Source organism: Nipponia nippon, unplaced genomic scaffold (genome assembly GCF_047370975.1).
Source record: "Nipponia nippon isolate SJK-2023a ecotype South Korea unplaced genomic scaffold, ASM4737097v1 scaffold_6, whole genome shotgun sequence".
NCBI lineage: Eukaryota > Metazoa > Chordata > Aves > Pelecaniformes > Threskiornithidae > Nipponia > Nipponia nippon.
Genome location: NW_028262380.1, coordinates 13,655,869 through 13,681,127, shown reverse-complemented (window position 1 = coordinate 13,681,127; position 25,259 = coordinate 13,655,869). Strand labels below are relative to the sequence as shown.

General features: G+C 38.4%; 1 protein-coding gene across 6 annotated transcripts in view; it reads right to left on the bottom strand.

The window, feature by feature from the left end:
• The window catches only part of PPP2R2C (protein phosphatase 2 regulatory subunit Bgamma), a 200,191-nt gene that overhangs the window by 107,986 nt on the left and 66,946 nt on the right, over nucleotides 1–25,259 (bottom strand). Inside the window, exon 2 of one of the 6 annotated variants that reach the window (XM_087737218.1) lies at nucleotides 12,074–12,165. The exons of the other annotated variants lie outside the window; for them this stretch is intronic. Within the exon in view, the coding sequence (XP_087593344.1) occupies nucleotides 12,074–12,140 (67 nt within the window). The 5' untranslated portion in view covers nucleotides 12,141–12,165. The remainder of the gene's footprint in view (nucleotides 1–12,073; nucleotides 12,166–25,259) is intronic. 6 annotated transcript variants of the gene reach the window in all.

The window sequence follows — 25,259 nt, the reverse complement described above, 5'->3', positions numbered from 1 at the left end:
TCTTATTGTAATTAGCAATGACTGTAGGAGCATATAGCAAAACCAAGGAAGTAATGAACATATTGATCAAAACATGACTTGCCAAAAACCGTACAGAAAATCTGATTAAAAAAATAAGGGAGACATAAAATAATAACAAAAAAACCTCAAGTGACATAAAAAAACCCTTCAGTACTAGCACGGTTTTACTTAGAAGCTTGCAGCGTAAAAACAATTTGCTTTCCTTAGGTTTTAGCTGAAGGCCTAAATTAAGCATGCAATATATACTTACAGTATTTTCTCATTTGCTTTAACGTTAATTTTCAAGACAATGTTGAAAAGCTGAATTTATGCCCAGCTGTAGTTTTTATAACCAACCAAGAGAAATTTAGTTTGTATGCTAGAGCAACTGTGGAAATCAATTCTTAATCTATGACCTTGCTTACCACAGCTTGAAGCCTTGCAATAAATAAATGCCTTGAGCCACAAATAAGAAACATTTAGTGAATCAAAGAGACAAATAACACAAATCTATATGTGTATATATAGCATTAGAAAGGTCATATAAAATACAATATTGCCTCTTTTCTTGCTCTAACACAGTAATGTTTGAAAGGCAGGACACAGTAATTGGCTGCATTAATACCCAGGTGGTAAACAGTCATGAGTACCTATTTTCTTTTCAGATGACAATGTTCATCCTTTTAGAGGACTTCTTGTAGCCTGCCTGGTTTTTTACTATGGACAATGCTACAATCCTTAGAAATACAGAATCTCTGAAAAATGTCTATTTTCATTGTCCTAGCATATGCAAAGTCTTTCTCTAATGCACATTTAAGCTTCCTTGTGAAATTGCTCAGTGTTTCATCACTAACAACATGAAAAAAACCGCAAGAGCTCACGGGTTAACCTGCACTTAGTCACAACGACCCTTCCTTCTAAACCGAATCTCTCAAATCCTCACCCTATATGCTATTACCTATTTCTCCCAGGAGTATAAGCTAAAAGAAAAAAAGCGCCTATAGTAATGCCTCATTATTAATATTTTACAATTATAATTCGCAGAACAGTCCTGTAAACAAACCCGTACCTCTTTAAAAACACACCTTCCATTCTTGATGTGTTTGACTGACTGTAGATTTTAAAATCAAGTAGTACAAAATAGCAGTAGTTCAGCTAATCTCCCTCTCGGAATTGTCTCCTTCCTGTTACACTGGAATTCAAATGTGACTGGGACTGACACTCCTTCATGGATTAGCATGGCTTTGGTAGTTTGCACTGCAGGTGACCAAAGTAACTGATGGGAAGGTTTCCCTTATTTTAACCCTAAATAAAGGATGAAATGAAAGAATTTGGAGATTCATAATTACCCTTGGATTGGAATTTTACATAGAAACCAGAAAATGACTTGCTTTCTTTAAATATAATGAAAGTTCTAGTCAAACTAGATCATTAGGTCCTTTCTAGTGTTACATTTTCACAAGATCCTGTAACGTGTTGTGATCAGTTCTCAATCAGTGGAAGTTTTGCCATTAATACAAATAGAAAAGTTCAAGAACCAAACTGAAATGCCCTTTTCAGTTCATAATCAAAATCACAGATGCAGCATCCAAAGGGACATATTTGTGCTCTTGTGGCTTTCAGGCATTAATGTCAGGTGCCAACACTCCCTGTACTGGATGGAGAAAGACATCGTACCTCCTGGTACGGGACAGAATTTGGGACAATTCTCAGAATACCTGACAAAGCAGTCAGTATAATGGCTAATTATGTGTACACAATTTGAAAAGACAACATACGCTTCTCTTATTGTAACATCAACTTCTTTTTTTTTTGTTTTTTTATATTAGGTGCTGCTTTTCACTGAAAGGACATCGATCAGAAGAGCAGCTTAATCCATTTCCATTTTCTTTAGAGTGTCCGCAGTAACTGCAAACCAGCTACTGAAAGACAGGGAAAAACATTTTGGGTTTACAGACTGTGAAACAGGGGAAAGTATGGTAAAAGAATGAGGTTGAAGGAGCCAGTGATAGGTCATAGTCCATATAATTTATTTTCAACCACTTTTAACTTCCTCCTTACTGAAGCCTTTAAATAAGTAATAAACTGCTTATTTTGGAACCAGATTTGTCATCTCATTTAGGGAGGGAAGATTAATTAGCAATGAATCATATTGCTCACAAGCATCATGCTTCTTGGGAGCACCCAGTCTGGGACAGCAGTACTGATAAAACCAAAAATGCCACCAGAGGAAAAGCTAGGCTTACACTGAAATTACTTAGGTCATCCTACTTAGTTCTACCTATGAGCACAGGCATACACAGCTCATGTCCAAAAAACACCTTAGGAGTCTTCTGAACTTCTCTTCTCCAAGTAAGCCTTGCCTTTTGTCCTCAATGTATGGGTTTATTCCAGACTAAGGGCAACTTTTGTGGAAATGATGCTAAGTACTTATTAGTTAGAACTGATGTCTGGAAGTAGAGGAGAAACTATCACATTCCAGATGCACACAGTGTTTTCATACTGAAAAATAAGCTGTGTTTGAGCCTACCCCAGAACAGACTAATCTTATCAACAGCTAAAGCGGAGCAGGAGGAAGTCCGATTTCGCACATGGTTTTCCATATCTCAAGAGCAGGAATTTTAGCTTGGCGATGACCTGTGTTTTATGCCTAGCTGGAGAGAAGAACTCAAGCTCCAAACTGAAGCTCCTCGGGTAACAGCAGTATTTTACAGGTATAAAAGCATATGCAGTTCCCAAATTTCCAAAGATTTTGCAAATGGCATTAACCAGACCTCTCCGCAGCTGTTTGTGGGAACGGGCAGGTATGAGCAGGGCAGTTGCCGAAGTGGGGAAACCCGCACAGCAAGCCTTCCCGAGAGGCAGTCATCTGCACGCCATGGAGTAGCCCTTGCTAACTTTGAGACCCTCTCCTCAGCACTAAGCATCAGTTACTACTGACTCCCTACCCAACTCCACCTGCTATGTCCTATCCGACATTTTAAATTAGTTTTCATGTTGCAGTCTTAAAGGCAGTTTGTTCTAACTGCAGGAGAGTTGTTTGGTGTATTAATTTGGGTTAGAGGAAACTACTTCCCCACCAACAAAACAACAAATTTACATTACAATGTGGAGCTGATGGTAACCAATGACCCTTACAAAATGATTTAATATTTAATATTTGTGAAACAAAGCAATGTATTCACTGATGGCTTTGTATCAGCATAAATGACTAATTACTCTAATCAGGAAACTCAAAAGATAACGACCTTGATTTATTATAAATACAGGAGCTTGCCCTCTTATAAAAATGATTTGCTCTGCAGTTCAGGACACATATTGATTTATGGCACTACTTGTATTCTCTAAGTTTTTATTTTAACATTTAATAATTGGTGAAAAATGAATTAACAGTAAATCAGAGCAAGATGTGTTCCCAATATAATAGTATTCAATTCCAGAGCAATATTCATACATTATCTATATCGTAATATTTCACCAACAGTAGAGATACAAAACTATTTTGAAAAACATGTAGAGAGTATAAGATTAACTTGGCCAAGATTACAGAAAGAGTAAATATTCTTGTCTTTCTCATAAATGACTGTTCATTATTTAATGATACCTGACATCTGTTGCTGAGACAGCTGAAAACAATTCAAAGCCGGTTTAGCTAGGAACAATTGAGAGTCACAAAAAAATCTCTGAAGATACATTACAAATCAATTATGGCATAGGATCCCATCAGAGAGAAAGAAAGACTGAATCTGCTTGGAGTCTGGTAGTGGACAAGCAAGTATCTTAGTATCTTTGCTGCAAAGCCACTTTGGAAAGCACTTTGCTCTCTCCTGACCCCTGCACCACCAGCCCTTTACCTCACCTAAGGGCTGTTTATGGACAGATAGAGCACTTAAGACATGTCAGGTCCCCATGACAAGGCTTATAGATTTATTGCACTACATTCAAACTACACAGTACAGTTACAAATTTTTACAGTACATATCTTTTAAATAAACACAAAACCTATCCATGTCTAATTTACGTACACTAAGATTAAATTGCTTAGGACTCTGTCATCCACCTGAAGCCCTTTAAGTCTGTCCAAACAAGATGACTGCCATGGATTCCCTCTTTCTGCATATTTATTTTGCAGATTTTTGAGGAACCCTCAGGTGCGTTTCTATATATTTTGCTGCATGGGTGAAGGGAGAACCAGCATGCCAGAGATCAGAAGAAACATTTTTCATCGTTCACTGGTAACCAGCAAAGTTCTCTAGCTTATCTTAAGTTTTTGGGGTAATCACTGGATGCCCAGGGTGTACCAGGAGACCGTCACACAACTGTGTGAGTATGCGTACAATTGCTCAGTCAGTTATTATAGCGGTAATGATTATTGTTGCATCGGTATGTGGAGAAAACAGTGATTAAGGGCAACGTGAGAATATTTTCAACGTGAAGAATGTTTTCATAGACAGGAAGATCTGCTTGATCTAACTTCAGTTCTGAGTTCAGCTAAAACAAACTGTATTCCTCAGGGGACCGCAACAAACGGATTATCATCAAGTAAAGACACTTCGCAGCCAGATTCATATTACAGCTGCTTCTTGTGCTGACCAGCACAGTCACCGTGACCTCACGTTCCCCCTGTTTTAATATACCCTCACATTGTCTCTTGTCTCATACTTAACACTGACATTCTTCTGGGCAGAAACCACCTCCTTCTTGTGTGTTTACAGAACCAGCTCTGCCTAGTGAATTTTGTGTATAAATAACAGTATAAATAACAATAAAGATATACATCCGATCATGATTTATGGCAGAGAGTTGAACAACATACTCAATTAAACGCCTGCGTTATCAAAGTCAATGGAAATCTTTATTCCTGAAGCTGGGGTTTTTCCTGTTGTATTGTCATGGTTGATACCTTCTTAGCACAAATCCTCTTTCACATAAAAAAGTTCTTTTTAGTCACCCATCAATTCTGATACCTTACAGTTATTACCACAGCCACATAAAATGGAAGTAAGAGTAGTATTTTCACAAGCACTTTTGTCTTTCGCTGTCAAGCATTTCTTCCAAGCCCGGTGGTGCACAGAGAAAGTCCCAGAATTCAGATTACTGCAGTTTGGAAGATATGCATCAGAAGATTACTAAAAGACATCTGCTTTGGTCCATGAGGGGCACACATGGGATCGACTTCTGCTATATTCTATAACCACTCGCTGCTGACCAGACACCAAACCCCACTTCTGCATAGCTGCAGAAAGCCAGCATGCTGCTACAGTAATTAGAAAAGAGATCAGAAAGTATGGGATACCTACCAATATAACACAGGCTTCTAAGACATTTACTCAGACTCTGATAGCTCTCTGATAGCCTGTGAGAAATTTGGGAGATCTTTAAAAGTCTTTGAAATCCAATGTCATGCTACCACTCACAGATATCTGAAACTGCATACATAATTTTTAACGACTGCTGATTAAGATTGTTTAATTTCTTTGTTGGATTTTTAACTCACATGACTGGTTTCATACTTAAATCCCTTTCAAATAAAGGTGCCCTCATTCTATGAAGAGAACCATCTGGAGTTCTGCTTTTTTTTTAATCCACAGTATTAGAGGTCAGTCAGAGGCAAGCGTTCAGGGGAGGATTTGTAACAAACTAAGAAAGAATGAGAAATATAAATTCAAACAGAATCTGACATAAAAAGAGGAATTCTCATCCACAAAATGAAATTCCACTATTTTACACAAAAAGAAACCATTAATTATTAAATAGATATTCATTGCTTAAATCTAGGTTATATACAGAACTATTATGGCAGGGAGATTAGTGCTACAGAGCAGCATTGATTTGCTTAATGAAAATTATTCCAACCTGCAAAACTCTTTTAATTAAGTTGATGTTTCAGAAAGAGTATTTGTTCTGAATAGAAATTTTATGTTAAAGCTTAAATTTTAAAAGGTACCTCTGTTGTTTCAGAGGAGCATTAAGACTGGAAGCTCACTCTTCCAGGCATTTATTTTGTAACAATCATTTAGTCTCATATTTTGTTATGTTTGACAACTCTCATGGGGAGCTAAACACTCTCCTCTGCAGCTACTGTGATTACTGAGAAGAAAATATGAAATAACTTTGAAAATGATAAATCAGGTTCACTGGCAGCCTGGTTCTGCTGAGCTCAGCAAGGAGGAAAGGCTGCCCAATATCTTCACCGGTGCAGTCACTCCTAGAGGCTACTCTGACTTGCAGTTGCTGGCAAAAGTCCCTGAAGGACCATCTGCCAGCAAGAACAGTGGGGGAAAAAAAAATCATTCATGTGCACACTCAGGTACTGCCAAGTCCTTCCCAGGTCTCAAAACCTTTAAATAGTAGAAGCTACCACAAGCAAGATTTAAGACTTTAGTATGCCAACTTTACCTGCTGTGGATTCTTCAAGATAGAAGCACTTCACCAGGAGACAAAGAGAGTCTCCATAAAAACAGGAGGAGGAGAAAACTGAACAGATAAAAGAATTTATCTTTTATATTCAGATTATGGTTACGGTCACAGAACCATGGTCAACATTACCAAGCACTGCATGTTAAATATACTGAAAAGATATGTCTACAAAAGGCTTATTGGGAAGGGGGGGGGAGAAGTGTCAAATATACACAACAGATGTGTGCACACTAAGCTCATATCTTCAAAATTGCTGCTACAGATGTATTTATTTAATTTATTACTACAGAAACCCATAATAATCCTAAAGCATTCAAAATAGGAGACGCATGGCAGAGCAGCCTATGTTTCAATAATAGAACATGTTGTTTCCCTCAATCAGATTTGAAAGAGGCAGATGAAAGAGAAAACATTTAAAATTAAATGCAAGACCCTATTCTAATTTGAGGAAAGAAAAAAAAAGCATATATTGCAAATACATATATATCTATATCTTTTCCATATATATACATGTATTGCAAAGTTAGAGCTTCATTAGCTTAGCCTGTCCTGTTATGTGTACCCATTCCCACCCTCACAATTTTGTTTTTCTATAAAATGCACCCCTGAAGGCATCAGCTTGTATAGAAGGGCAACAGCTGTTCTTTTCTGGGTGAGCAGATGCAGTACATACCGCCGGAGATGTCTGTATATGATGCTTTCTCAAGAATACCCATAAGGCTTTCTTTTTCCTTCTTCCTTTGCTATTTCTACTGAAAGCATGGCTGTGCCTGCTCCTGGCATGATCAGGATTTTCTGCCTCTATGGTACTGGCCAAGGAGTAAGGTGATCCTAAATGAGTACATCCTACAGTTTTACTATTACAGTCTTATCTTCCTCCCCCTTCCCACTATTCGTCTCTGTCTCCATCCCACTATTCATCACATATTTTTAAGTGACATCTAACATTTAGATTACACTCAGTCTTAGACACAGCCCATGGAAATCTTCACCTAGCTGAAATTAGTAATACTGACTTCAGTGAAATGTTTGGTTTCATACCACAGTGCTCTCTGCCTTCTAGCACAGCACTGGATCTTGTAAAAAAAGTGAGCAACGACAGTGTTTTTCCCCTATCACCAAATGTTCCGTTTAGATTTTAGGTTTACTTGGCTCATGGAAAGAAAGAAAAAGACATACTTTGTTGTCCAGATGAAGCACAGCATAACTGCTCACACACTCTGTGTAGATGATGCAAAACAAGATCTCCTGTTCCACAACAAAAATTCCAACCTAAACAGTAAGTCCCAGTCAGGTGAAAAAAACATCTGGTTGCTGGCACTGTTTATAAAACTTCCCAGTATGGGAGAGGTTTTGGTTTTGTTTTACTGTGGCTTGTTTTTTGTTGATACCAATCACTTCTTCACTCCCATTTCCATGCAGTTCTACAGCTAGCTGCCTGAAACAGCAGTTCAGCTGTAGAACTGCATATATAAGCAGAGTTTCAGCACACAGACCCTATATAACCAAGCTAACAGTTAGCACAAGCAAAATAGTATAAATATTAAGGAAGAAAAACACCATCATGAGGGAAATACTAGAAAATAATGATCCCTATCAGTGTGAAACCAGCAGCCCTGTGGACTGAAAAATTTTATTACTTGCAGGCAAGGCACAACTCAATTTGTCTTGCAGGTTCTTTTACCTTGTGCTCCTCAGAAGTGTTCAGCTCAAAGCCAGCATGAGATCTGCTCTGAACTTGTGTCAGATTCCTCTACGAGCTACAAGAAAACACACACTTGCACACGCCTGGGGGAAGAAAGAAGCAGCATTGGCATTAATCTAGCAGCAGCCTCCCCATAGGGCTCCCAAAGGTCTTCCAGTGTCCTCTGCCCCATCAGGGACAGCGCAAGCCACCAGCCACCCGGCAGGACTGGGGCAGGAGACAACCTTGAATCAATTTCTTCCAAACAGACCTTCAAGCTATTTCCAGCCATTCAGAACTGGGCAGCCGAGCCTCAATGTAAAGCAAACAAACAAAAAAACCCCAACCCAAACCCCACCCAAAACCCCCCCAAAAAAACCACAACAAAAAAAACCTTCTTACAATTAAACTTTCCTTTGCACTTACATGGATTCTTTTGAATGTTTTTTCGTAGTTCTGGAGGTTGAAGAATCCTACAAAATCAAGCGAGCTAGCACTGAGACTCCTTCCTCACAAAATTACAACGTTGGTGTAAACACTACTAATAAAAATATCTTGGAGTTTTCCAAGAACAACTGTTATCCAGAATAAATGGTTTCATTCTGAATTTGTCTGTACTGCTCCCATCCTGGAGCACAAACAGGACCTTGTTCTCCCAACCTGGTCACAGACTGCTAGAATACATTGTCTCATTCTCATTGTATCATCCTACTTAATTAGCAAAATAAGTTCTTTTTTTCTTTTGACAAACCACGGAGTAATATAACTGTCACTATGTCATTCAGCACTCCACACACATATCCACAGATAGGATCTGGTAGACAATGTTACAGCAAACTGTCGAAATTCCAGCCATCTTTGCCCTAATATTCCAGCTAACATCTCAATTTTTTTTTTTCGCCTGGAAGTTCAGACCAATTTCCTTGGAATTTAATCACTGATTTTTTTAATTAGAGATAAATTGTAATCAATCCCTTAATTTTTATTAATGCGCTTATTAAGATGCATCTGTCCTTTAAAGAAAATTTATGTTTTCTTTTTCCTGAAGCACATTCTTAACTATTTTTAAAAAATTCCTAATTTGCCTCATCTCCCTAGAAGAGCCTTAAGTATTTGATCAAGCAAAAGAAAGTCTACAAAAGTCCACAGCTTCCTGGCGCAACAGCCATTAAAGTGCAGGAGATATTTTCTATCAGCTCCAAATGTAGAGTAGATAAGCCTAAGAAAGAAACTGCAAACAGTATTTAAGAGCAAACAAACCTTCCCTTTGCCCCAGAAAATCTCACAGTTCTGGGGTCTTAGTATTTATTCTCTTAACTTTGAGTTTGCTGCACCTGCACACTAAAGCAGAACAAACTCTACTGAAAATCTAGATTCCATCAACCTCAATACTTTTGAGCTGTTAGGTCTCACTAGTCTTCCTCAAAATACAAGAATGACAAAACCAAAAACACTTTACACGGGGTTTCGTGGCTGATCTGATAGTTTGGCTTTTACGAAAACTCAACTCGTATTCGTGAGTTAGGTTTTTATGGAATGCAGAGCCTGATATCTGAGCAATGAGCTTTCATTTCTGATAGCTTTGGTACTTTACCCTCCCTTTTACTTACAGACGCCAGTGACAAAGTTTTGATTAGAAGGAATTTCCTTCTGCTGCATCTCAGTCACTTATTTTTAGAAGTCCGGTGCTGACACATTAAATATTTCTAGGTGCATCAAATGAACGCTTCGTTTTGAACAAGCTAACATTACACAATTCCTTCCAGATCATCACACGCAGCCTGACATACTCCACCCTCTCCGAGGACTGGTTTAACTTTCCTCTGCTCCCAGTCCTTGGACTTAACCAGTGAGAGTATACAATCACTAGGATATAAATGGAGGTAAAGAACGGGTGATAAAACTGAAGCTCTTAAGATAGGGATCTATAACTATGAACCTAATGCTAAAGCCTTTTCTCCTGTGACCAGTCATAGTGGAATCAACAGAATTTCTTATACAAGTTAGGACTCCAGGATCAAGGTTACGAGGATTATCCTGCTCTGGGTAATACCTTGTTTTACAAGTATGCTCCTTCAGATCACCATTATTCAATGTAAATATGTAGAAAAGTCAGACTATGTATTAATTAGAATTCATGGAAAGCAGATGCAGAGACAGAAAGATGAATGTGGTATGAATAAAATAGTGTGAAGAAAATGGTCTCTTTGACCATTCTTTTGTGTTTGTACTGACAATGATTTAACTGGGTTTTTTGTACTTGAACTTAAAATAAAGTATATTATAAAAAAGGTTTAATTGTGATAAGGTATATAATTATCTTCAAAGGTTTATGTGGCATAGAGGTAGGTTTGAGCTGGAATTGCGGACTCAGTTCACAGAGGCGTGTGGGAGGCCAAGTCAGGACCTCTCTACAGCTTCGTCAGTGACAGCAAGAGGTTGGCAATCTGCACTGCATTCAAAAGAGCCGAAAAATCAAATCCATGTGATTTATTGGCACCATACAAACATTATGTAAGGTGACTTATTAGCAAATAAGCCTAATATTATTCTATCTAGTGCCATGTATTGTCATGACAAGGATCCTCAAACTGTTCTTCACTTAAAATGAATTTATGGATCGGTCCCAAATTACTTCCCAACAAGACACTATCACTCATTTTAATTACGAACCAAATCCTGTATCCCTTGCTGCCCTGGCAAAAAAGAAGTCAGGAACTGTTTTAGCTGCATATGAAATGAATACTATTCTGATTCATACCCTTTAAAGTAAAAAAGGCAAGATACCCCTTTGGGAAGTCTATTCTGGTTAGGAAAATTAACTCTTCTTATTCTAGATCTTGTGGACACAGTCAGGAATAATGCTAAATTTACACATTATTGAATTGTACTACATTCTCTTGTTATCATACCTGTTTATAAACAGCCATAGAAGCAGAGTTAATCAGACTTATCGGCCTTAACTACAAATGACAATAAAGTCATTGCAAGTCCTTCACACAGCATCTGAAGCTACAGAAGTAATTCACCATGACCTGACAGCCTTGCTAAGCCTTTGTTTCCATTTTCTCAATTGTATTTCTGTATTTAAGAGATGTAAATTTGGCTGAAAACAGAAAACTCCTCACTGTATTTGAAGTATATAGTACTTAAATAAATCTAGGAATGTATATGAGAATTCATTTGCCAAACTTGTGAGCACTCCTTATTTTTGTTCTGAAAACTTGCATCAGTCATATTAATTCTTCTCACACAATTTAGCACATATCTTCTGGTTTAAATGACAACTATCTGTTGTAACCGCAATACATACCCATTACTTTCATATAGTGTACGATGTGGCATGTCTAACTTTAGATAGGCAGATTTCATTAATTGTAAAATAATCTAAAAAGGAACATTAGTTTACCAGCTTAATTGGTGTTAATATCTAAATTACATAGTAATTATGAAAAGAGAAAATGTTAAGATACGGCTTTACAACAGAAACCTAATAGTTCATTTAGATACTGGAAACGAACATTCACTTTCTTATCGATTTTTGGTGCATTTCAAAGCATGCCTCCTGGTCTAGTGCTCTAAAGCTCCTCTTGCACACGTGGCTGCCACCAGTAACTGCTTTCTGTATCACATTTACAACCAGACTGCATTCAGTTATTCGCATGCTACTTTGTGGACATGTACATAAAGCATTGACAAAGTCTCTGAAAACAAAAGAGTGCAAAAAGAAAAAAATGCAAAGGTGCCATCCAATCACAAAGAAATACCAAAATGTGACAGCAGTCAAGCAGAATAACGCAACCTCAATGAATCCAGCCCACGCCGCTTCACGGTACATAAAATGATTATCTGTTAAAGACCGGTGGTTCATTCAAGACAAGGGGGCAGTCTCCGTCCAACAGCCTGTCCCGCAAGAACCACTGCCTGGCAGCAATAACTGCGTGGACAGAGACTCTTCCACCCACTCACCTCCAGAAGTGACCTCTTCAGAACTGGGCTGAGGAACATTGGCAGGACAATGTGGGGAAGCTTGCATTGCTGCTGCCCTTGCTATACCTGTCCTGTGGAGAAATAGAGGACTTAATTTCCAGGGCTGTCAGTCAGCACCTTCCACATTACAAGTGAAGGAAAAAGAAAGTAATTTGACAATGCCTGCTTCAAGCGAGTACATTTTGGGGTGTGGTGAAGGACCCCCATTTTCTACTGAGGTATTTGGGTTGCTTGCACATCTTCTGTGGAGCTCCATTTGTCTGCCCGGCCAGCAAACTGGATTCTTTGGTTCGTGAGTTGATGATGCTCTTGCCAGTTACCTATATAGCAAGCTGGAATATGGCCATTGAGAATCAACTTAACTAGACAGCCTAAATAAAATAAATAAGGAAATCATGTTTAAATTAATCTTTCAACTGTGATGTGAACAAGTATTTGCCATTAGGTAACTCTCTCCCTTTTGTCTCCCATTCAAAATGGCAAGTTTCTTAGTCTGCTCTTTACACGTTTCCTTTACAGAAACCATTACCATATGAATTACCTAACAGAGAAGCAGTTCTTCTGCTTCTCCTGTCCCACCCATTCCATAGAGGTATTTTAGTTTACTTCCACATTAATCCAAATAGGGTCACCACAAGAACCAATCCTAACAAAGACAACTTCTAAAGGAAAAAAGGAAACCTTCCACTATCCTCATGGTTTCCAGCTAGGATAACAGTTTTCAGCCACCAGTTTTCAGTGGGACACATACAAATGATTTCCATGTACCAAAGTGCAGTCCATTAGAGAGAAAGAGACCAAAAAATCCCTATCTGAAATATGTGAATAAATCATTCTTTTGAGCGTGGTGATGAATGCAATGTTTTACAATTTCAAAAACAATTCTCTAAAGCCTTACTAAAACAAGCGTGTTTGCTTCTAAAAGTGATCTCTGTGTATCTTTCAGGAGCACCGTGATGGTTTTTGTTGGAGGAAATGTCAAGTTTAGACACAGAGGATTGGAAGCTAATGAACAACCATTTCATTCTGGTAGGAGTGTGCACTGAATACTGATGTTTACAGGCAGGAACAATTTCCAATAATTAATTGGAAACATATCAGCCTTCATTGCATTTGCTTAACTTTGGTCTACAGCAATGTTAATCTTGCAAGTGAATTGAGAGACAAGACAAAGCTTATACATGTGAGGTTTGTATATAATTCAGAACTGCTGAAAGGCATGGAAAGCAAGCCAAGAAAATGATGATTATGAAAATATGGCAGAGGAACTTTATTGGGGAAAAAAAAAACAAAACAAAACAAATGCAACTTTTATTGTACCAATTACTTAAGCTCAGCCTTTCAGCTAGGTGTATGCTAAAGAGTAAATTTGGGGTAAATAGAATTGTCCACTTCTAATTTGGGCAAAACAGACTTATGCATCACTTCCTGAAAAAAGATACCAGATAGGGCGTTTTCTGAACTTTTATTTTTATGTTTTTATTTGCCACTGCATACTGCTTTTCTCTTCACAAAGTTCCCAGTTTCCAACATACTAACCACTTCAAAGCAACAAAACAGTTTGTCTCTCTGAATATCTATTACCTTGGACTACGATTATGGCTGTCCATGGGTTACGATTATAAACAGACTTTGGCCAAGATATTTGGCTGAGGTATCTCCAAGAGAAATAATAACAATTGGTCACATATATAATACCAAACTTAATAAACCCAGTATTTAAATATAAAATAAGAGACAGCAGGTTGGCTCAAAGAAATAGAACAATGATTAATTGTGCCCTGAGCACTACAGATAGATGTTCTGTTCACTTCCGAAGACAGTGATTATTCTAAGCACTAACAGGAATTTTTATAAATCTGCTCCTTGTCTTTATGTGACAAATACCAGGAGTATCAGAAAGAACCAAAATCATCCTGGAACCCTGATGACCTTAGGTTTCACATACTGCCTAAACCCCTCTCAGAGTCACCAAAAAGCTGCCCCCAAAAGACCATGATACATAGATAATCTAGATATTTCAGTAACAATGCACAGATATCACTGATGCTTTTCTCTCCAGATCAAGAAAAGAACTCAAACACTTTGAAATGTTTGGGGATAGTTTCTAATAATCCTTGGAAAAACTGGCATTAGTGGAAACAGGTTTCACCCCAAACCACAACTGTTAAAGTGTTTACCCTCCCTCAAATGCAAACTGACCGGTAAAAACTACAACTGGAAAAAAAAATTTTAAAAGCTACAACTGAAAGCAAGAGCTGAAACAGTCACAGTGTGGATTTTTCTTTGTTTGCTTCAGTAATCTACAACAACATCAAATGCCAAGCATTTCCCACTTTGAAGGTAACATACCTTTGTTTCAAAAACAAGCCTTAAGAGTTCAAAAACAAGCACCTTATGCATTAAATGCTTCAAAGAGCCTTTCCTTTGCTTACATCCTCCTCCTGATTGTCTCCCCCCAAGATAACTATTGTTCTTAAACCTCTCCTACAGTCTATGTTGACCTACGTATTCCAAGCACTTCAAGAAGCACTTGAACCATATGGGATACTTCTAAAAGGTAGGATTACTTTCACTGTCTGGGAGAGTAGTTTATGGAATAAAAAAGAAAACAATTATGCCGCACGAGAAAGCTGTATGTTCCAGAGATTCGTCCAATACAAACAGAAAGCTCTTCCATGACAGAAAGCACATGCTACTTTTAGGATGAACTCGCATCCTGCCACCATATCCAAGCTAGAATATCCCCTCTTCTTCCTTGTTTAAATACTGGGTAGAATCTATTGTGTACGTAAGGACTGTAATATAGCTCCTGGACTTAGTTCTCAGATCCACCAGAAATTTTCCTGTGAGTCCTATGGAAGTTACTGTTTTTTCTACAGTTCATTTTCCCCCTGAGAAATTAAGAAAACCTACCTTTCAGTCTCCATGAGTGGAAAAGGAAATGGGGAGAAGTCCATTGCGTGGACTTTTAGATTAATGAATCCACACATCTATGGCTGCAGCAGTGGATTCCTCACCTCCGTTCTTCAGCCAGTGAGAACATTCGGGTGGTGCTTGAACATAACCTTTCCGCTTTCCTGCACGTGTGAGAGGACAGTACCACTGTGGGTTGTAGTCCCACCTGGGTCTCCCCAGCCAACATATAGCTGGAGAAGGAAAATGAGCCTGACAGTTTGTACCTACAGCTGAATCATGTTAGTCATCACTGCTAGGGAGCCCAAACTTATGTTCCAGCATCCAGCAATGATGTTGCTAGTACCTGAACTTTAATGGGTAGTCTCCACAGCAAAAGGAATAATGACAGTTTCAATATACTGTCTGCTATGGCTTTGCTAAGAACCTATGATTTTTTTTATACAAGCTAAAAAGAATATTGATTTATTTCAAGTCCACTGCACGCTAAATGCAATTCCCACTGTTGCTATTTGAGGTATTAGATAAAAATGCCATCTTTCTCACTACGAAAAGAATCAATGAGTCTTTCACGAAGCAGAAATGTCCAAGGCTCTTTGGTATGTTTCAAACAATCTTCTCAGCTGGAGGTAGCCAAAAACGTACCTTGATTCATGAAAAAACATACAGAAAATTCACTTTGGTGCCATCCAAGCTTAGTGTATATTCACTGTGCACTGTGGACCGCAAGACATTGCCAATCTAAAAACATCCATAGTGATATAACTAACAATACGAACTCAATGCTTCACCTCTCAGTTACAAACTAAGGGAAGACAAGAAATGGCTGTAAAGCAACAAAAAAAAAATGCCATCTGTGAGAATCTAGATGGACCCTGTGAAACTTCAGGAGGTTCAACAAGGAGAAGTGCAAAATTCTGTGCTTGGGGCAGAGGAGCTCCACACATCTGGCTGAAAAGCAACTGGCTACGTAGCAGTCCGGTTGGAAAGGACCTGGGGTCATCCTGGATGCTAGGCTGACCGTGAGCCAACAGCGGGCTCATCAGCAAACCACATGCTGGGCTAACACTAGGAAGAATGTGGCCAGCAGAAAGAGGAAGATCACTCTCTGCTCATCACTGATGAGGCTACACTTCGAACACTGTGTCCAGCTTCTAATCCCCCCCAGCTGAAGTGGAGAAATTAAACAAAATCCATTGAAGTCCTAAGCACCTACAAAGTTGGTCAGGTGCTTAGGACATTTGCAGAGACTGAGGGAGCTGGGCTTGTTTAACCTGGTGAAGAGAAGGCTAAGGGCAATTTAATAGCAGTTTACAACTACTTGACAGGGATTACAGAGACAATGGAGCCAAACACTTCTTGGTAGTGGAGCACAATGTTGTAGGGTCAAACGCAACTGAGTGGCAGCTTGGGAGGTTCAGACTGGCTACTTAGAAAGGCTTTTTCTCTAGGAGGGTAGTGCAGAACTGGAAAGGTTATCCAGAGAGGTTGTGGCATCTTCATCCTTGGGAGGTTTTCAAGACTCAGCTATACAAATCCACAGCTGACTTGATCTATAGTTTTGGCAAGATGGTGCTTCCAGTGGGACACTGGACTACAGACTTGCAGAGGCCCTGTCCCACATACACCGTTTCTATACTTCTGCAAAATGTCAGTTTATAATACCTGAAACCACTCTGGTGTTCTGTAGAACAAAATCCCTCTGCTAAGACTTCACTCCTTGCTTGTCTGCCATATTTTCAGAGAGATGAACGAACAAGCTTTGAGTGTCCAACACAAGGTGAGATTCTACAGAAACACAGTTAAGCAAACAAATGCCATTTCCACAGGGCTGGATCACTGTGCCCCATTCTTTGTCACTAACATCCCAAACAAAGCACAGAGACACAACATTTGCAACAAGAAGTGTTCTTCAGAGAGCCAGAGCTGGAAAAGGTGACTCATCTCTTTGCTACAGCTTACTGGATTTGACCACAAGAGGCTGATACACTCCCACAAGTGCCTAAACCAGGTTATGATAAAGTTAAGCACAATTTTGAAGACCGATTAATTGAAGTGACTAATTCTGCATCTGGCACACAATTTTTTCTTCCCAACAATGCAACTGTGCTAATTCTTCAGCCATAGTCTATTCCTTGATAGTAGGTTAATCTTTGAGGTAATGCCTCAACCAAAGCACACTGCAATGCTCTTAACATTAATCATTGATTACAGGGAGACTCCTCATCAGTTTAAGATTAAGTATTTACCCAAATGTTCTGCACATAGCTCAAAAAAAGCACTGTGTCATTATGATACTACCCCAATATGAACTTTTTGGAAGCTGTAAAAGTGTAATTTAGGGGGACAATATGAACCTAAAAAATAAGCACAAACCCAAAAGTACCTCAATGGGCAGACCATGGGGAAGAATTACTGTTTTGTTAAGACATGTACATTTTTTATAGTTCTGGTAGAGATAACTCTGAAAAATATCTGTAACAAAGAAATTTATTTAAGGGCTGAAACTATGTTATTGACATTCATGAAATATCCTGTAATTTTTTTCAGAGAGATTTAATTATACCTTTTGTGCTACTCATCCATTGAAAGATCTTCTGGTTAGCATTAATTTGAATTCTATTGCAACATAAATTAATACAACTTAGACACATTTACCAGCCCTTTAAATAACAAACTGCTAATGTGTCCAGGCAGTATATTCTTGAAAAGAAGAAAGAGACATACAATTAAAACCTGAACTACAATTACTTCGCATTTCAGAAAGTTAAAAAGTAGCCTGAAGCAACATTACCTCAAAGAGGAAATCTGGACAGTAGTTTTGCTTCAAGCAAAGACATAAGAGTATTTAAAAGAAAACAATATGCAGCAAGCATAAATCATATAGAAGGACGAGGCAAAAAGGTCAAAGAAAAAGAAATGGGTTTGTACCCAGGTTATTATAAATTTGAATACATTAAGCTCCTAAGGAAACGTGCGAAGACAGTATTAAGGTCACAGTATAGAACAAGATAATTTTAACAGTACCCTAAATTTAACAAATTTATTTGGAAATTCTCATGCATAATATAATTTCCTAACCCATTATGCAAAGAAACAAAATGATAATTCTAAATGGTTATAGTAACTGGAAAATACGTTCTTTTGGTTAAAGAATAAATTCTTGATAGGCTAAACAGGAATGCAGTAAACCCTAAGAAAATTAGATAACACCTTTCACAAATCCATATAATTGCAGCTCCCAGGATTTTTTTCTTGTGAAACTGCAGAATGTACCTAAGTTTCCTGACAGCACATAGGAAAATCTAAGCTTTGTAGAATCTACGATTTCTGAATACAGTGAAGTTAGGACAAATTTCCACCTTTACCTATTTTTGTCCTAAAGAACAAAACCAGTAATGGTACTGAATCTCTGAAGATTCAGCACACTGAGATTCCCAGAAAGCTTTTTGGTAAGCAATTACTTTATGCATTCTTGCACTGAGTCAAATAAACTCTTCAAAAAACTCCTGCAGTATCAGGGGCTATACACTTAAATCTCCACAATGTATATAATGTAGTACTGAAGACAAAAGTAACGAAGGTTACTGTACAAAATAATTCGAAAAAATAGGTGTAGAGATGAAAATTGGGACTCTCAAAGCCCAAACAAAATATGTGGTTTGTATATACAGACATATATCTTTATGGACTTACAATACGTACATAGAATACAGCTATGCAAAGTCATGCACCCTGATTCAATCCCACTGGAGCCAGTGGCAGGTTCTTAACAGTCTTCATTGGATACTAAATCAACAATTACATAAAGGCTGTAACAACCTGTCAGGATTTTAAAGAAGAAATTGTTGCTGTTTGATGGAAACGCGGATCTGACTTTTGTTAGGACAGTAAGTAGTGTATTTTAGTTTTTTTAAACTGTACCAGAGTAGAAAAAATACAACTGAATTAACAAAAAAAAAATCATACAACTTCCATTATTTTCAGTCACTTCCAGTTCTATAGTAGAGCGGTAAACTTAAAAAAGGAAACACCACTAACTTTTCCCTTACGATAATAAGGTAAAATCCTGATCCCATTCTCTAGACAAGTCTGGTGATACTAACCTATTTAAGTAGGACCTTACCCAGGAAGCCTGCCAGGCCTCCTTCCAAAGTCAGAAATTCCTTTTCAGTAGAACGGTGTAGAAATAGGGACTCTTGAACTTGCACCTGAGGGACATATACAGATTAATCAATCACTCCAAGTCCAAGATGATTTTGAGTCACATCTGTGTCCTTTAACAACAGTAAAAGAATGGTACTGAGTGGCAATCCCAGGTCTTGCACTCACAAGGTTCAATGGATATAAGTACAGAGAGCAGAAAGGAATTGGCAAAGAGTGCCAAATGAGTTGTGGTTTTGGCTGGATTTCCATTTTTTTCGACAAAGATTTCTGGAGCTTGAAGAGTAGCAAGTATTGCAGATAAAAGCCAAGTGTCACTACAGTCAAGTCAAGCAGCAAATGGAAAGAGAACAATTGCAGTCAAGGAAGGAATGACTGTATTTCTGTCTTCTTATTTCTCTCCCCAGCACTGCTTGGATCTACATATTCCTGACTTCTCCGAAGTCTGAGCAGAGAGCATTACTTCCAGAGAGAGACATCTTGAGAATTTAAAGCTTTGGGGCCCTGCTTGAACAGAGATGGAACAGCTGCCTTCTGGCAGGAATTAAAGCTGGTATGGAAATTTCACAAAAGGAATTAAAAGATGGTCTGGAAAGTGGCCAAAAGGAGATCAAAGGAACTTTAGCAGCATGAAGACACATACCAGAAGCACATGAAAGGGGACTTCAAGACAGACCATTAGGTTTAAGAAAGTATCTGTTGCCTTGGTAGAAGGCTGCGTGAACCAAGGGAAAATGTAAATTATTCCTGTGAAATATTTAGTCCCAAAATATCCATACTCTTGTATAATTTCCAGTCTTGACCACATGTCAGACATCTAGAAGAACAGAGGTATTTTAGATTCAGCCCAAATTTTGAACTATAAGAACTGATCAGCATATCCTTCTTCCTCTTCTTCAAGTGTGGTATGTTACTGGATCTGAGATTCAGATTCCGGAAAACACCAACTATCTGTGAGTTGAAACATATTAAACACAGAGAAACTATAACTCATGTCTTAGATCACATTTATTGTGGTAAATATATGATATAGGCATGAGTATTTATGACGGTAAACTGAGACTTTCCAAAAACAGTGGTATGGTAAAATTCACCTCAACTAGAACCAGTGACAGAAGAAAGAGATTTGGGACGATTACATATGGTACAAACAGCCATGGATAGATTTAAATCAGCTGAAGACCCTAGTAAGCTTGGTTGCTGCTAACAGGCCAACCATGGCAGCACAGAGCTCATTAATGAAGTTACAAAAAAGCAGGGTTAAATAAAGACTTGATCTTTAGAAGCCGTATTAAGGGTAAAAAAATGTGATTGCTATGTTTCCAATGTTGGCACACAAAGGGCTGGTAGCAGCAGCAATTCAGGGGTGCATTGAGAGGCTGGTGTACTCACCACCGCCGTGACACACTGCAAATGGGAGAAGGAGCAGCAAATGGAGCACAGACAGAATCTGCAGGCTTATCCACATCTTTACTGGACTTCCAAAGCATTTCTGTTTTAATGTTAACGTCTGCGTTTAGTTTCTGTGCAATGCAGAAAGCCCTTCCTCTCTGAAAAATAAGCTAGTAAAACGTCCAAAATCATTTTCTTCTCCCCTCTGTTTTATACAGACAAAGAACATACAGAGGAGGAGGCCAGAACATGTCTTCACTGAGACTCTCTCATAGAATTGCAGAAACAAGCTGGCCTCCGAACAATCAGTTACTTTACAGAAACTCGACATTAAAAGTGGACACTTTTTAAAGCGGCTAGCTTCAAAAGAAGAAATGGACCATCCATGGATATGATCTGGGTAGCCCCAGAGTTGAAAAGAGGAGCTCTGGGGATTCTGAATTGGATAAAAGCTTCAGGGAACTGTTGGGTTATTGCTTTTAAGAGTTATTAGGATGGACAGGTGCTTTGCCTTATCTCTGTTTCTGCCCCACGTGCTACTATTGCACTCTGCCAATAAACTCTGTTCATCCTTCCATCAGTAAAAGCAGTTTTTGAAAAATAAAATGAAAACACTTACAGAAAAATCTTGCTGTGCTCCAGCAGAAGATTTCTCACGGAACAAGAAACAGAAAAAACAATGACTCTTTACATAAACGCGTGAGAACCACCAGTTACAAGCTAAAGCACAAGACTTCCCCAAATTCCTTGTGCAAGATGAGATGAGCACACTGGTGGAGTTACTATTTTTAGGTGAAACAATTGTGCTCAAGTTTGCTGGAACTGTGCTGCACCCCTTCTACCGGCAGGTTCCGCCCATGATGGCGGATCCTTGTTAAAATGTTTACGTATCTCTTGTTGTCATATGTAGTCAAATCTTATCTAGCTACCTTTTATTTATTTTGGATGCAGATATTAGCATGATTTAACTAATAAATCTTGCCTTGCAAACTTCTACAGGGTTTCACTTATACAACAGAATCTCAAATTTTGGAGTCACAAGTTCTGGACTGCATTGCAAAACTGCAAAAGGCAAAGAACAGGAGCACTTCCATTGTTCAGTTTTGAAAGCAGGCTCTGATAAGTTCTTTTATTCCTCGTCAGGCTCAATTATTGGGATTCTATTATTGTGACAGAGAACATATTTTAGGCATCCTCAGTTAACAACTTGTTAATTCAAATACTGACCCCATTAACCTATGATACAGATCTTTCAAAGAATGTAAAACTGCAGAACTACTGTGCTCTCATAAGTTATTCTAAACTGTCAAGCTGCAGAATGAAACAACATTTTAGAAATGGTAGCCAATAGCTGAACACATCAGAAAAATCAGATTTAAAGCCAGTCAAAATAGTTAGTGGTAGCTCTGAAGTTAAAAGCATTTTTAACATGGAAATTTACATTTCAAGTCTCGGCAAAATTCAGATTTTCTCTTTAGTCTTAGAATTTCAAAAGTGTTTGGAGTTACTGGATGCATTACTGTCTTGGACAATGAAGATCCATGAATGTATATGCTTATATGCACAAACAAATTTATGACTGGATCAGAGGTGACCTAGCAAGAGGGACATTAAGAACTTAGAAATATTTGCAACATTTCAGGAAAGGAAACTCTGCCAAACTGAACATTTTTAAAGAAAACTGTGTAAATTCAATTGCTAACAATAATATGCCAGCCATAATGACTGAATTCAGTCATTAAAATGTAAAATAAAGGAACAGCTTCCTGTGCTAACCTCAATATAACTACATCTATCAAGTCTCATCTGTAATAACCAGGCTGATGTTTGCTCTGTGGAGTCCGAATTGCTAATTTCTCCAATTTACATCAACTTCTTGGCTTTCAGGAACAAAAATCGTTTTCTGTCTAAATATACTTACACTTAACAATCAGAAATTAATCCCTCTGCAAACAATTCTCCACATTGGCAATCATCTTTGTTAGTAATTATTTATAGTGCAGAAGCATCAAAGCGTTCCACCTTCAGCTTTAACATTACTACTATTACTACCATTTCCCAAGTACATCCAGGGTAACTGTCAAACATTTTTCCAATATACTTATAGCTTGTATTTCCCCCTTTCCTTCCACTGTGCATAAATATGACAAAAGCCTTCTAAAAAGGTTGTTTTGAAGAAGGATTACAGTAAGCATCACTACTATGTAAGTCTTTACAACACTGACCGAAACACTAACACTTCTGGTGCACATTTAACAGTTTGCATGGAGCAACAAAGGGACCCTGATGACAGACGGCCAAACTTGGCACCTGCGGAGGTCAGCACTGCTCACGGCAACCTGTGCTCTCAGGAGCAGGCAGGGGTGGTCTTTCCTTCTCTGCTAGCAAGAGACAAATTTAAAATCAGGCCAAGTTTGCTGGCAGTTTCTGAAGAAGCTGGACTCTGAGGTTGGTGGGCTAACCAGTGCCTCTTTCACTCTGGTCTCCTCTCTGCTGATGCTCCCTCTGTGATGGGACAGGCTCCCACCGCAGCAGAGAGGGAAGGGTGGGCAGCCCCGGCTACAGCTTCCTCTGGAGAACAGACGATTCGCTGCCATAGCTGCATCCACAAGCAGTTTCAAACCAAACCCCAAATTTAAAACACCCTGAAATTAACTTGAAGGTATGAAAAAGTAAAAGAAATTCTCAGTATTTCAACCTAACTGAAAAACTGGGAAAGATCAACGCAACAAACAACTGATTGTCTATACGCTGTACAAATGGTATTCTGCATTCACTTCTGCAGGGCAGTTCGAAGTTTAAGCAACTAAAAATCTTCACTCGGACATAGTGTAAATTCTTGTAGGTAGTCAATCTTAAAGTTTTAATACAGTTGGAATATCCTTACTATTAAAAGATGCAATTCATTATCTGTTTTTAATCTGGCAACTTTGTAACGTCTACATAGTGCCACAAAACGCCTCTATTCTATATGACCCATTTTCCTGAACTGCAAGAGGAACGCAATAATTAAGTACGTACCTAACCCCGGAAAATAAAATCCATGCCCAAGTAATCCATTTTTCAGAGAAACTGCTTCTCATGCCACGGTATAAGGAAAGCTTCGCTCCAGTCACAGACCAGGTCTCACTTCCCCGATCAGCAAACACTGACATACATAGACCAAAATAGTCTGTGAATCATATGGGACTTGAAAGACATACAGTGCCCTACATACACGCACTCACTGTCCCATCTCCCAGTGCTGAAACTTCGACAGAGCCATACCAATACTTCTAGATGCACACTTCAAGCACAGCAACTGGAAGGAATACAGACACACCAGAAAACATATACTAGCAGCCATCCACAAGACTTCTGTGAGTGGAACATATATACAAAAGCACGGGTGCACACAACACGCACAAAATCATATTCACATTGCAGCCAAGCAATGAGAAGCACCACCATCCATAAGGCCACTACTTGACTCTCAGCATCAGGTGTTCTACAATTTCTGTAAGACGTCATAATTCACAGCTACCTATTTCACAGACACTGCATATGTGAATTCTGCTTTGAGCTTCACTGGTCATTAAAGAGAATACACTTGACCTAAATCTTCCATTCAAAGTAAGACTACAGAATACACATCTGACTTCATCTCGTACCGGTTATTCCCATATCACAGATCTGCATGCAGAAATGAAAGATATCCAATCAAGCAGGGTGTCAAAATTAACATGTAGCATGACAAGCGTCTTGTGTGCTACCTTGGCAGCCAGTTTTGCCCTGCATTTATCAGTCCACTGTGGCTATTTGTTGAATTCTACTAATTAATTATTACTGAACTTATTAGTTGAATTTTTCTTTTTATCATATCACAATGTAGAAATAAAGACATTCTATCAGAAATTATGAAATAGTGACAGACAGAGCCTGATTTACAGCTATAAATTTGAAAAGCCTGGAAGGATTTATTAAAGACCTTGTGCCAAGTTCTATCATAAACTGAAACCTCCAAAGTTACTAGAATGTGAGGCCGCATTGACTGGTTAAAAGTTTAGAAATAAATTCTTGAAAATTGGTGACCAGCTCACTGTTTGAGAACTATTTTTATTCTATTTGAAATACTCATTAAAAGTCTTAGATTAGGAAGAAATAATAGGGATCCTTTAAAAACAAAGAGAAGGAAATAAGCTATCATTTATTTCTAATTGAACGCTGATGATCTTTATTTTTTACTAGAAACTGGCCCAACAGGCAGAGCATGCTATGGCTGTCTTTAATGCAATCAGTACTATCCCAGGGCAGCATTAACCTCAGAATTTATGCAAATGGTGTTATTTTGCACAGTCATCGACTACTTGCAACGCCTGGGTCACATGAACGACAAAAGCAAAACAGGAAGAATTAAGGTGACAATTAATTAAGTTCTGTTCAGACTTGAGTTGAACGGGAACTAGAGGATAATAAACCAACTCTCAGTCCTTTACTTTCTTCCGTACTCTGTTCCTAAGTAAAACACACACAAATGTCATTGAATTACACACAGGTGTTTCCATCTTCTTTTTTTCTTTTTTAAACAGATGAATCAGTAAATATGGAAGGAAAAGCACTGCTATATTTAACAATACAGATCCCAAACCCCTGTCATATTAGTAATTCACAAAAGTCACTGAACTGCATGGCGTGTTGTGCTGAAAGATTTTAT